This window comes from Euleptes europaea, chromosome 1 (genome assembly GCF_029931775.1).
Source record: "Euleptes europaea isolate rEulEur1 chromosome 1, rEulEur1.hap1, whole genome shotgun sequence".
Classification (NCBI taxonomy): Eukaryota; Metazoa; Chordata; class Lepidosauria; order Squamata; family Sphaerodactylidae; genus Euleptes; species Euleptes europaea.
This window is the reverse complement of record NC_079312.1, coordinates 10,196,405-10,209,998: the sequence shown is the minus strand read 5'-3', so window position 1 is coordinate 10,209,998 and position 13,594 is coordinate 10,196,405. Positions and strand designations below refer to the sequence as shown.

General features: G+C 40.3%; 1 protein-coding gene across 1 annotated transcript in view; it reads left to right on the top strand.

The window, feature by feature from the left end:
• Window positions 1–13,594, top strand: part of LOC130488068 (zinc finger protein 345-like) — a 45,552-nt gene that overhangs the window by 6,956 nt on the left and 25,002 nt on the right. The window contains exons 2-3 of the mRNA XM_056861688.1: window positions 9,317–9,446; window positions 11,628–12,683. Coding sequence (XP_056717666.1) covers window positions 9,317–9,446; window positions 11,628–12,683 — 1,186 coding nt within the window. The remainder of the gene's footprint in view (window positions 1–9,316; window positions 9,447–11,627; window positions 12,684–13,594) is intronic.

Here is a 13,594-nt window from a genome sequence, read left to right as displayed (position 1 = left end):
TTTGTAAGAATCCATAAATCCAATGGACTCTCAGTGTTCCAATATATGGAAAGATCACTGCACTTAGGTTCCCATTCAAAGAATAGGAATTCTCTCTATCCTCTTCTAGGAATAGAGCAGTCTCACAAGAAGACTGTAAGTAAGATATGTTGAAATATCCAGATCTTGATACTTCAAGATACCTCTGAGAACTGCTGTCTACGCAAGGATCAGAGTCTCAGTGTTTTACATCTCAGGCTTCTGAGATGGAGAAATGTTACTTCAGACAGCTGCAGTCTGCCAGCAATAACACTCTCAAGTACTGGCTGTACTGTGGCTGTCTTTATACCATTTCTAAACTCATTAAGAGTGAAGAGAGATCCTCTTTCTTATCCATCAAGAGGGTTACCTTTTATTCCTTTTGTCTGATATCAGGAGCAGTGCAGTAATGGCTTAGTGGCAGCTGCTCAGTTCATTATGTGCATATTTGGACTTCCTTTCCTTTCAGTCCACTTAGCTTAAAGTATAAACACTTAATTTTGAGTTACATGATCACGTTATATACATAATTTGTATACCATCCTCTTCGTTAGGACAATACGCATTAAATGAGACTACTTAGAAATCTGTAGCACAATGTTTAACTATATAACTCATAAAACACAATTATTGTTTACATTTGTCACTTTGTGAACATCTGACAGCCTTGTCCAGATTACAGAAGGCAAGCAAGCATATTACTCATATCTTTGAGAGAACTTTAATGCCTTTAAGCTATAATAAGCACAGTTTCAGCTATTAATGCACTCTTAGTACATTAAGATATCTTGAGACCTTGAGAAGGACAAAAGTGTTCTGCTTTTGAGATTCTGACATCTGGCAGCTGAGTCAGAAAGGTGATTTTAGTCAATCTTATTGATAGATAAGGAAAGGTGCTCTGCTCTGCCCCTTCAAGGACAAGGACTAGAGTGACATTATTAGTTAGCTCTTGATAGAGCTGACCTTGAGAGTATTCTATTCAGCCTGTCAACATTACACAGACTTTCATTATACATTACACAAACCTGGATGACAGAAAATTTTACTGTTAACGGATATCATTCTTTTCCTTTACCAGCACATAAAGACAACCCAAAGGGTCGGGGTAAAGCCGGCCTAGCCATTCTAATTAAACAAAATGTTTTCCCTAGGGTTGTGTCACTGGGCTCCTGTAAATGTATTGCTCAAGCTGTTTTAATTTCTGATATTGCGCCTCGCTTTATTTTAATCAATATTTATCTTCCCTCTACCGATAATGACAATTCACTAGATTCAAACTGGTCACTTCTTACCAATTTCGTCTCGAAAATCTCTCAAGATTTTCCAACGATCCCGACTTTCCTTTTAGGAGATCTTAATGCTAGGATAGGCCACGATACTCGGAAATGGGCAATTTCTATAGATCTAGATGATATAGAGCCTTCACCTCTGCAGCTGGGCTTGCCTCGCCATTCTCATGATTCTTGTTTTAACAAAGCGGGCTGCAAATTAATCGAATTTTGTATTGAACTTGATTTGATTACCTTAAATGGTCTCTGCCGATTTCCAGCTTCTCAGTATTTTACATTTAGTACGGGGCTAGGGAGGAGTGTGGTTGACTATGGAATTTGTTCCTCTAGATATCTACCTTTAATCAACGATGTCTACATAGACTTCCGTACTGAAAGTGATCACCTCCCGGTTTTATTCTCCTGGCGATGCCCATCTGAAAATTCTTCCCCACAAGAATCTCTATCTGCATTGCAGGCCATTAAGAATTTGAAAAGAATTAAATGGTCTGACTCTATGAGAATTTCCTCTTCCATTCTTCTCCATTCTAAAGAATTGCTGGCCCTGAAATCATCAATCTTTAACTCTGACTCGCATACGGAGATATTATCAGCCTTCTCCCAGATTGAAAAGCACTGCTTTTCATTGGCCGAACCACTTCAGACTAATTCTATCAAGTCTGCATCTTGGTTTGACAAGGAATGCCTAGCACATAAAAGATCTCTAAGAACCCTGTTTAGGAAAGCTAGTATGAAGGATCCCTGTGTCAGCTACGATGATTGCTTTACATACAAAAAGTTGTACTTAAACCTAGTTACTAAAAAGAAGAAATTCTTCTTTCAACATAGATTGTCACATTTGCTTTCGTCTCTTAAGTCTAGAAATAGTAAAACCTTTTGGAAGGCCATTGCAACCCCAGCTTCCTGCAACTCTCTTCCTGATGTCAGTATCCCTCCCCAAGTTTGGGTAGAACATTTTTCCAAGTTTTTCAATTCTCACACTAACCATGTGTTTAATTCTGATGAATCTATGCCCTTAACTTACCCTAGATGGCCAGCTGTAGATGTCGAGGAAATTCTTGAATTAATAGGTAATCTGAAGCCAGGCAAAGCCCCAGGTCCTGATGGTCTCCCGGCCGAATTGTTTAAGGCATCTACTGATTGGTGGGCTCCGCTCCTTGCTAAACTATTCACATCTGTTGACCTGTATGACATCTTGCCAAACTCCTGGCTAAATTCAATAATAATTCCTATTTTTAAAAAGGGTGATCCAACTCTTCCTGATAACTTCCGTCCCATCAGTCTTCTTCCAGTCTTGGGCAAACTGTACGCGAAACATCTAGAACAGCGTCTCCTTAGCTGGATAAAGGAAAATGCAATAATAGGCCCAGAACAAATCGGCTTCTCCAAAAACAAATCAACCTTGGACCACTGCCTGGTTCTTGCCACAATTGCAGAAAAGTATATGAAAATGGGTGGCAAGAAACTCTTTGTCGCTTTTATTGACCTCAAATCTGCCTTCGACTCCATTATCAGAGATAAACTCTGGTCTAAGCTGTCTAGTATGGGAATTGACCCTCGTCTTTTATTCCTTTAAAAAAAACTCCACTCATCCACAACATGCCAAGTAAAATATTCTTCAAACGGTGGCCTTACTGATAAGATCCAATTTAATAAGGGTGTGAAGCAAGGCTGTATACTTGCTCCCCTTCTTTTTAATCTGTTTCTGACAGACCTGGCTTGTTCTTTAGAGCCTATTAATGGACATCCTCCTAAATTGGGAGGCAAAGCTGTTCCTATTCTTTTATATGCCGATGACACCACTATTTTATCCTATTCTAAAATTGGACTCAAACGCTACTTAAGTGCGTTTAAGGAATACTGTCATCTAAATCTTCTTAAAATTAATTACTCTAAGACTAATATCATGGTTTTTTCAAAAAAATGGTCGCCCACCAGCTGGCGTATAGGTCAGGCCAAAATCCAACAGGTGAAGAGTTTTAAATATCTTGGCATTACTTTTAATTATAACCTTAAATGGGCAGTTCATAGATCCAGGATTACCAAACTAGGGAGACTCTCTTCAAACCAACTGATGTCCTTCTTTCTTTATAAGGGTAACCAGTATGTCCCCGCTGCAGTTAAGGTATTCAACTCAAAAATCTTACCCCAGATTCTGTACGGTGTACCTATCTGGGCCAATGCGTTCAATCGGGACTTAGAATCCATTCAAGCTAACTTTTTTAGAAAAATGCTTGGTCTCCCTCGCTGTGTCTCTTATTATGCTATTACCTCTGAACTTGGTCAAAGCTTGTGTGAAACCAAGGCATGGCTGCTAACCATTCGTTATTGGCTTAAACTGTTTTTTAGAACAGAGCGTGGTTCTCTGATGTCCCTGCTGCTAAAAGAACTTCATAATACCTCCTGGGATTGTCTAATTCTGTCTAAAATAAGATCATCTGGAATCTCTGTGGAAGACCTGGCTTTAACTACTGAGGCCCATATTTTTAAAATTGTTAAACAGCGTTTCTTGGATATGGAGCGTCAGACGTTACTCCCCACTCAACCCTTGGTCTGTTCCCCTGCAATGTTGGGTCTCAAGAATTTAACCAACAATATTCCCCATTATTTTCACACTCTGGACATCCCACCCCTTCGCAGAGCCTTCTCTCTCGCTAGGGTTAATGCCTTTCCTTCAAGGATGTTATATGGAAGGTATCAACAAATACCAATCCAGGAAAGGACTTGTCCCTGTGATACCCATTCCCTGGACTCAATTGATCATATTCTGTTGGTCTGCCCTCTATATGAAACACCCCGTGGGAAATGGTTAAAAAATTGGCTTCTTTCAAAATATCTCCTATCTACCCAAGCAAAACGTCAATTTTTATTAAATGATTCCAATCCGGAGGTTACTGTAGATGTTGCCAACTTTCTAGTGGATGTGATGAAAGTTCAAAAAGCCCAACGTTTGTAATTTCTATTTTTGGAACTTTCTGGCCTATGTTTTTTCTTAATGACTGCATATTTTATGTACTTTCTGTAACAATTGTAATATTACTTATGCCATTAAAGGTTTCAAGGTTTCATTCATTACACAAACCTCTGCAATGGCTCAATTTGCATGATGTATTCAAGCTCTATATGGAATTACATGGAATTAATTCTGCACATGTTCACAAAATACCATATTTATGTCACAGACCGTTACAGAGGCGTTGAGAGAGTGGACTTTAAAGCCATTAAAAGCATCCTTGAAAAAGATCCAGTGTTATGTACTTTTTTCGAAGGTTATTGGCGTTCAGCCCAAACGTTCGCTGCCGGTTGGCCATGATGTTATTGCAAAAGTTTTTTTCTATTTCCCAGCTAACTGATGTGGAAACTAGATTTTAATTAGCAAATGTTACATAAAAAACATCATTTTAAGTTAAAAATATATTGAAAATACTGCTTGCCTGCTTCACACTGTGTCCAATGGGATCCTTCTTTCTTTTTTTGATAAATTTTTATTGATTTTTAAAACATAAATTCAACAACATTTTAACAACCATTGAAAGTATAAATCTTAAACATAAAAAATCTCCATTAGTTGTTCTAAATATAAATTTATTAGTATATGTGTTGACTTCCCCACCTCCGTCTGCCTCAAAATAAAATATTATGTTCTATCGTTTGTAGTTTTGATCCTTATATAATTCTAAATATCTGATTTACCATTAACTCTTCCGTAAAATATCTATTCTGTTTTCTAACCAATTACAAAAATAGTACATTACGGATCAAATTAAAGAGTAACTTTCCATTTTCCCAAAATGTAATTCTTGTTCACAGTAATTCCTCCAATCCTCCCATTCTCCCAAAAATTGTTCATTGTCTTTTTGGTTTATCATGGCAGTTAATTTTGCCATCTCCACCAGTTCCAGCATTTTTAATATCCAGTCTTTTTTCTCTGGAGTGTCCGTCGATTTCCATTTAGCTGCATAAAGCAGTCTTGCAGCCGTAGTGGCATAAATAAAAAATGTTCTTTGAGTCAAAATATTACTCGGAATCATACTTAGTAACATCATCTCAGGTGTTTTGGTACCGGTGTATTTTTGTGAATAATCAGTCTTATCTCAATATAAATCATATCCCAAATTTTTTAGCTTTGTCACATGTCCACCACATATGATAAAATGAACCAACTTCTGTATTACATTTCCAACATTTTGGAGACATCGTTTTGTACATCTTCGCCATCTTCTTGGGTGTCAGGTACCACTTATACATCATTTTATAAATATTTTCTCTCATTGATTGTGCGTAGATACCTTTTAAATCTCGAGTCCACAGTCTTTCCCATTTGTCCAAAAGAATATCATGACCCAAAGTTTGTGCCCAATTAATCATGGTTGGTTTAATTCTTTCTTGTTTACAATAAATTTCCAATAACAATTTATGCATCCTGGAAATTAATTGGGTATTGTTATCCAATAATGATTTGTGGAAAAGTGATTTGTCTTTAGAAAAGCCTGTTTTCAAATCTTGTATAAAAACTGAATTGATTTGGTGGTATTGAAACCAGGTTAAAACATCTTTCACCTCCTGGTAGTCTTTTAAATAACATTTATTACCATCCCATTTCAATAGGTCTTGATATATAACAAATTGTTCCGGTCTAAGTGGGCGTAATGTCAACATTTCTTGTGATGATATCTACATTGGTGTCTTTGGCTCCAAGATATGTTTATGTTTCATCCATATTCTCATTAAAGAGGATTTGATTCTATGATTACCAAATGATGTTTGAATCTTAATTTTATCATACCATAAATAGCCATGCCATCCACTTATATTATTGAAACCTTCTAAATCAAGTAATCGTGCATTTGATAAGTTAATCCAGTCCTTCAACCATACCAAAGCAGCCTCCTCAGCATACAGTTGGAAATTTGGGAGTGCAAAACCTCCTCTATCTTTAGAGTCCACAAGATGTTTATAAGCGTTTCTCGATTTTTTCCCTTGCCAGATGTAATTTAGTAAGTCTTTTTTCCATACTTCAAAATATTTTACATGGGAAATAATAGGTACATTTTGAAATAAAAAGAGTATCCTCGGTAGAATATTCATTTGAACTGTCGAAATACGTCCCAAAAAGGAAAAAAAAATTGTTTGCCCAATTTATATCTTTCTTAAAGATAAAAAAATAGTTATTTGTAATCAAATCTTTATTTTTTTCCATTCAAATACAACTGGATTATGATCTGAAAAAGTTCTTGGAATGATTTGAATTTTACGTAATTGTGTGAAAATTGATTTACTAGCCCATATCATATCTATTCTGGAGTGAGAATCTTGTCTTGCTGAGTAAAAAGTAAATTCTTTGCCTGTAGTATTCATTGTCCTCCAGATGTCTTGCAGTTCTAGTTCCTTTGTCATAGAAAAAAAAGTTTTTGGTAAACATCCATCTTTATCATTCTTAGCTTTTGTTTTCTTATCCAAAGTAGGCAGAACAATTCCATTAAAATCTCCCTTTAACAAAATCTGATCACCTGTGTAGTGGGAAATTACTTCATTCAGTTGGGTATAGAATTTTGCCTTCCCTTCATTGGGTGCATATATTCCAACAACAATTGTTTTTTGTCCCATTATTTTTATTTTAATAACCACAACTTTGCCTTCCTCATCTTTATATATCAGTTCTGAACTTAAATTTGGATGAGCATAAAGGACTACTCCTTTTGTTTTTGTCTTGGCTGATGAGACAAATGCTTGTCCAAGCATTTGTCTTTCTAAATATTTCCTGTTCTTTGATGAAATATGAGTTTCTTGTAGACAAATCAATGAGTATTTTTGATTCTGCAGGTATTTAAAAATCCTGGCCCATTTGATTTTTTCATTCAGTCCGTTTACATTCCATGAAATCACTTTAGCCATGTCAATGAGATGATTAATAGAAGAAAAAAAGTAAATTTTTAGTTTATGATTTAGAACATCCAGTTGCGCCTTTTAGTTCCTCCTTCTCTTCATCTTCTTTTCCTCGTTCTTGTTCTTGAGTGAGACCTACTAACTCTTTTGTATCTCCTCGTAAACTTCCCAACATCAGCCAGTGATGTAACTGTTGTTTTGACCTCTTTGTAGGTAAAAGCCAGGCCTTGTGGCATCATCCAGCAATACCTTATTCCATTATTTTTCAATACCTGTACAAAGTCTTTGTATTTACTTCTTTGAGACATCAGATGGCGAGGGTTATCCTTGAGAATTAATAGAGGTGTCTCTCCTACATGAACACGGTTATCATAATGAATTTGCATCATCGTCTCTTTAATCCTTATGTCATAGAAGATTATCATGACATCTCTTGGTTTTGATTTTTTCAGTCTTGCCCGTAAAGGTATCCTGTAAATCCTATTTATAGCCTGTTCCAGGATTTGTTCTTGAATTTGAAATAGGTCAGCTAATGCAGTAATTAAGGCCTCTTTATTATCCCCCAAATCTTCAGGTAAATTGCGCAAATGAAGGTTAGATTCTCTGACCTTCATATCCATCATTGCAAGTTGGTCTTTAGTAGTGTCTTGAGTAGTATGAATTACTTCAATTTGTCTTTCTTGTCTTTCTATTTTCTTCTTTACGTCTTTTTGTTCCTCCATTACCTTTTTGACTGAAGAATCCATTGCCTGCATATCTGTTTTCATTGTCCACATTTGAGTCTTTACATCCTTGATATCTTCTGTATCAGCATCTAGTTTCTGGTTAATAGCTTGTGATGACTGGCTAAGGGTAGTCATCATTGCAGTAAGTTGTGCTATCTGTGTTGACATCTGTTCAAACTGTTTAGTTGTCACCTCTGACTGTTTGGTTAACATTTCTTGCACTTTCTTCTCCATGTTAGAATCCTGTGATGTTTCTTTTGATTTTAAATATGCAGGACTGTGAAGAGAACCAGAGGGAGGACGTCCTCCAGACATTTACTTTAGCTGTTTAAATGATAGTCTTTCGGCAGGAAGCCAATATATAGGTCTTGTAGAAAATACTTTACTGATCAGTAAACAAATTTTTTCGCCGCAAAAAGGTTATTTTTTCCACTTGAAAATAGTCTTTAAAAGTTTGCTATACCAACAAAATTTTTAGGACGCTCTAGGTCGGCAGAAACAGGAAGTATGCAGGAAGTTACTTTGGTGCGTACCGTCTATCGTCTCGTCTCTATGGTTATTGCTTACCGGAGCATTTTCAATGTAACGCGAGCAAGACGTTTTACAGTCCTGCAGCCTTCTCCCTTTGTTGTTCCTTAAGCCGAGCAGTAGAGAATGAAAGTAGATGTCTTCTGATTCTAAGAGGACTCCAACATGGTTGGAAGACTTCTCTAAGCCGGAAAAAATTGTTGGAGGAAGAGTTCCCTCCCCTTCCACTAATGCTGTGTCTGATTGGTAAGTCCCATGCCAGTCAATACAGCTCATTTGTTTGTCTTTAATCTGATCCGTTTGATAAGGCTCCTGCCGCTTTATCTGATGGTTCTTAAATTCCAAACTTATCCGATAAGCTTAAGTGGGATTCAGGGGTTCGGGAGAGATGTTCATTTACCCCCCCCCCCTTTAGTTATTTAATCTAATTAAGAACGAAAGATTGCTGGTAACTCACTTGGGCTTCAGAAGGTGAGGTTTTAAGCTTAGTGATGTTTTCTTGATGGATATTAGATGGGGGAGGGTAGAGCCTTATGCTGAAGCAGCGTTCTGGCTATTTCTTCCCTTCTTGCCTGCTGGACCGGCATCTAAACCTCCAAGGGACTTTTAAAAAGCTCCCTCGGGGAGTTCAGGAGAACACACCGCTTTGGTGGCTGCAGGGAATTCCTGCTCCCCTAGTCCACTTATTAGGACCAGGTTGGGGTGCTATTTAGCCCCCCCAAGTTCATCGCTGCTTGGATTTTCCCAAAGAGAGTCTGGGAAACGTGGCACTCAGCCCAGCTCCCCCACCTGAAGTCGCATCCTTTCTTCTTTCTTGAATACTGGAGGACAGGAGTCGATAACCAACAGTGACATATTTTCCTCTTTCAGAGATCTCCAGTGTCCTTTGAGGAAGTAGCAGTCTTCTTCACTGCGGAGCAATGGGTTCTGCTGGATCCAGGCCAAAGGAAACTCTACTGGGAAGTGATGAAGGAAAGTTATGAGACGGTGGCCTCTTTGGGTAAAGATCTTTTTCTTTTTATTATGAACATGGAAGAGAAGGGAGGGGACGGCATCTTTCCTTGACCCTGTTAAATTTCAGAACACACTTCAATTCATCACAGACAAAATAACAGAGCTCCCACGGGTATGGAAATGACAATGCCTGAAAATGAAAGCATTAATTATTTCCTTGTGGTAAAGAGAAATGTGTTGATGAAGAGGGCTCTGATGTGGAGAGAGGTACAATATCTGGTTAGGTTAGAATCCTAGAGTTGGAAAGGGCCATACATGCCATCTACTCCAACTGTGCTCAATGCAGGATCAATCTAGATCATCCGAGACAAGTGTTAATCTGACTGTTGCTTTTAGACTGCCCGCAAGGGGGAGCTCATCATCCCCCCAGCCCATTCCAATGAGAAATGCTGCACTACTCTTATTATAAAATAAAATTAGTATTTAGCCTTTCCGTCCCTCATTGATACCCATCATTGGGTATGGGACAGACTTTCAAAGACATCAAGAAAGCAATTGTGTCCCCACTCAATCTCTTCCTGACTGAACATTCCCAAGTTCCTCAGCCTATCCTTGTCAGTCTCGGTCTCTAGGGCCCTGATCCTCCTTGTCGCTCTGCTCTTCACCCACTCCATTCTGTCCACATCCCTTTTGCAGTGAGGCCTCCAGAAATGCACACAGTAGTCTGGGTGCAGCCTGACCTATTTGGAATACAGCAAGACTATGACATCTTTCAATTTACATGTTGTGCCTCTGTGGATAGACCATAAGACCGCATAAGCCTTTTTGCAGCTGTTTTGTAGAGGGGAGATATTTCCCATCCTCTCTTTGCTGTGGCACTTTTCACCACCAACCATAGCTTTGAATGCTAAAAGCACTTGGCACCGGGATGGAGGGGGGAGTCAGGGGATTCCTTGATCTAGGATGGTCCAGTTCCTTGAATAGTTGGCACAGTTTCTGGGGGCAACTGATGTCCCACCATATCCCCTGTCCAACACTATTATCTGTTTCCTTCCTCATGGCAATCCCCATTTCCTCATCATTCCTTTCATTCGTCTCTCTTTCCCACCTACCAGCCAACCTACCTTTATTCAGCCCCCTTCTTCAGCTTTCCTTCTACCTGGGAGAAAACTGGCCTAGTAATGTGCCTGCTCAGCTGCTAGGCTGGGCCCAGTTGTGTGGTGCTGGCTGGGCACTGTTGCCTGCCTGGGCCTCTGACAGAAACCAAGGCTTGAAGGCTGACAGTACTGTGTGATGGCCCTGCAATGGCCACTGAAGGCATGTGTGTCTTATGTTACAGGCACTACTTCTATTATTTTGGGTGTTCTACGCCCCAATGTTTCTTTTCGTCAGAATTTTCTGCAAGCCTAGATCATTTCCCAGGTTTGTAGAAAGAGCTACCTTGTCTGTCCATGTCTTCAATCTCTAGATTTGTTTATTTATATTTAGATTTGTATCTTGCCCTCTATCCTTGCCAAAGCCAGGCTCAGGGCGACTAACATCATTGATATCATTAAAACATAATAAAACAAATTCAATACATAATTAATTTAAAAACAATAGTTCCAGATTTAAATATAATATCAGTGGTTCTCTGCTTCAATAATAGGACTTTGGCCAACCTGAAAAGGCGGTCAGGCTCTCCCATTTAGATGGTAGGAAGAACGTAGGGGGAAGTGGGAGGCCAGCTTCGTCTAAACCATTTCAGCCCTCAAACATAGGCCTGGCAGAGCATCTCAGTTTTACAGGCCCTGCAGAACTGCAAAAGGTCCCGTAAGGCCCTGGTCTCCTCTGAGAGGGAGTCCCATCAGTCCTGGGCCAAGTCCGAGAAAGCCCTGGCCGAGGACAGCCGGACAATTCTCAGGCCATCTTTCCATCTTTCATTCCTTTTGTCATGATTTCTTTTTTTAAAAAAACATTTCTTTCCCTGTTCTCTTTCTGTATATTTCCTGAATAAGCACCAGAAAAACTACTAACCTTAATGTGGTCTCAATAGTAGCTTTCTGCCCCTTCCTTTGGTCATCTTTTTCTCTTTTTCCAAGTCATCCTAGTGTGTGGTTAAAGTTTGCTGACATTTGTCCAGGACTGTGGCTTCCATTATAGGAAATGCCATTCACTACTGACTTTACCTGATTACTGTTATTTGAGGTGGGTTCATTCTTAATTAATTTCTATCTCTCTTATGCAGTTGCAGATGTGAGGGAGATGCTGAGTGAAAAGGAATTAGGAAGGAGAGTTTTGGAAAAAGATAAAGATCAGCAGGTGAAAGTGAAATCTGGGGATCAAACAGTACCCAAGAAGGACTGCAGAAGGAAATGGAAAGTAAAAGAGAAGAAGAGGGAATTGGTTGGCTGCCAGAGCACAAATAAGCCAGAGGTCTCTGCCCAAAATGAAACACGGAAAAGAAAGAGAAGGCATAAGGGTTCGATGGAGAAGAATGGGTTGACCTGCAATTTCGGTGTTAAAACATGTCTTCCCATTACAACATACTGGAAGACATATAAATGTTTGGAATGTGGAAGGAGCTTCAGCTCCAGTAGTGCGCTAAAAACTCATGAAAGGATACACTCAGGGGAGAAGCCATATAAATGCTTGGAGTGTGGAAAGTGCTTCTCTCAGAATGGCACCCTAACCATACATCAAAATATTCACACAGGGGAGAAGCCATATAAATGCTTGGAGTGTGGAAAGTGCTTCTCTCGCAATGGCAGTCTAACTACTCATCGAAAGACTCACACAGGGAAGAAGCCATATAAATGCTTGGAGTGTGGTGAGTGCTTCTCTGATAATGGCGCCCTAACTAGACATCGAAAGATTCACACAGGAGAGAAGCCGTATAAATGCTTGGAGTGTGGAAAATTCTTCTCTCGGAATGACAGTCTAACTACTCATCAAAAGACTCACACTGGGGAGAAGCCATATAAATGCTTGGAGTGTGGAAAGTGCTTCTATGATAATGGCGCCCTAACTAGACATCGAAAGATTCATACAGGAGAGAAGCCGTTTAAATGCTTGGAGTGTGGAAAGTGCTTCTATGATAATGGCGTCCTAACTAGACATCAAAAGATTCACACAGGAGAGAAGCCGTATAAATGCTTGGAGTGTGGAAAATGCTTCTCTCGTAATGGAAATCTGACTACTCATCAAAAGACTCACACTGGGGAGAAGCCATATAAATGCTTGGAGTGTGGAAAGTGCTTCTCTGAATATGGCGTCCTAACTAGACATCAAAAGATTCACACAGGCAAGAAGTCGTCTAAATGCTTGGAGTGTGGAAAATGCTTCTCTCGGAATGACTATCTAACTATTCATCAAAAGACTCACACTGGGGAGAAGCCATATAAATACTTAGAATGTGGTAAGTGCTTCTCTCACAATAGCCACCTTACTGTACATCGAAAGATTCATACCCATATAAAGGTGGTGTGTTTGCGCTCTTCCCTGCCTCCCCCCTCGAAGGCCTCCGCCAGCAGCACCGAGCCCAGCCCAGGGAGCAGCAGCGGCGGTGGGGAGGCCAGCAGCAACGAGGCCAGGCCTCCTCCTCCAGGCTCCAGCAGCTCCTCCTTGCCGCCTTCCTCCTCCTCGTCCCCCTCAGGCGGTTCCCAAAAGTCCAGCTCCAGGCTGCCGCCGCTATTGTCCGGCGGGCTGGGCTCGGTGCTTCTGCCACTGGCAAAGGCCTTCGAGGGGAGTGGCAGGAAAGAGCACCAACACACCGCCTCCCCCCACACATGCGCACACAGCCCAGCAGGGCTGAAGGCTTCCTGCCTCGCCCAACCACACGCACGTGGATAGCTTCCTGTTCCCCCCCACTCTTGCTGCCCAACAGCTGAGAGGTGGTGAGTGGAGGGTTAAAGGGCGCCTCAGAGTTCTTGCACTCTGCGGCTTCTGGAACGCTGTGGCTGGGCAGCGTTTCAATGGCAAGGCCCTGGAGCTCCCGGGAGCCACCGAAAATGTCCTCGCGGGCCTGATGTTTCCCATCCCTGGTCTAGAGCATCCGTGACATGCTTGTCCAGCCTCTGCTTAAAGACTGCCAGTGATGGGGAGCTCACCACCTCCCTAGGTAACTGATTTAAATTTCCCCCCCTAATATTCAGCTGGTACCTTTCCACCCTCAATTTAAATGCATAATTCTATCCTCTGCTGCCAACAGGAACA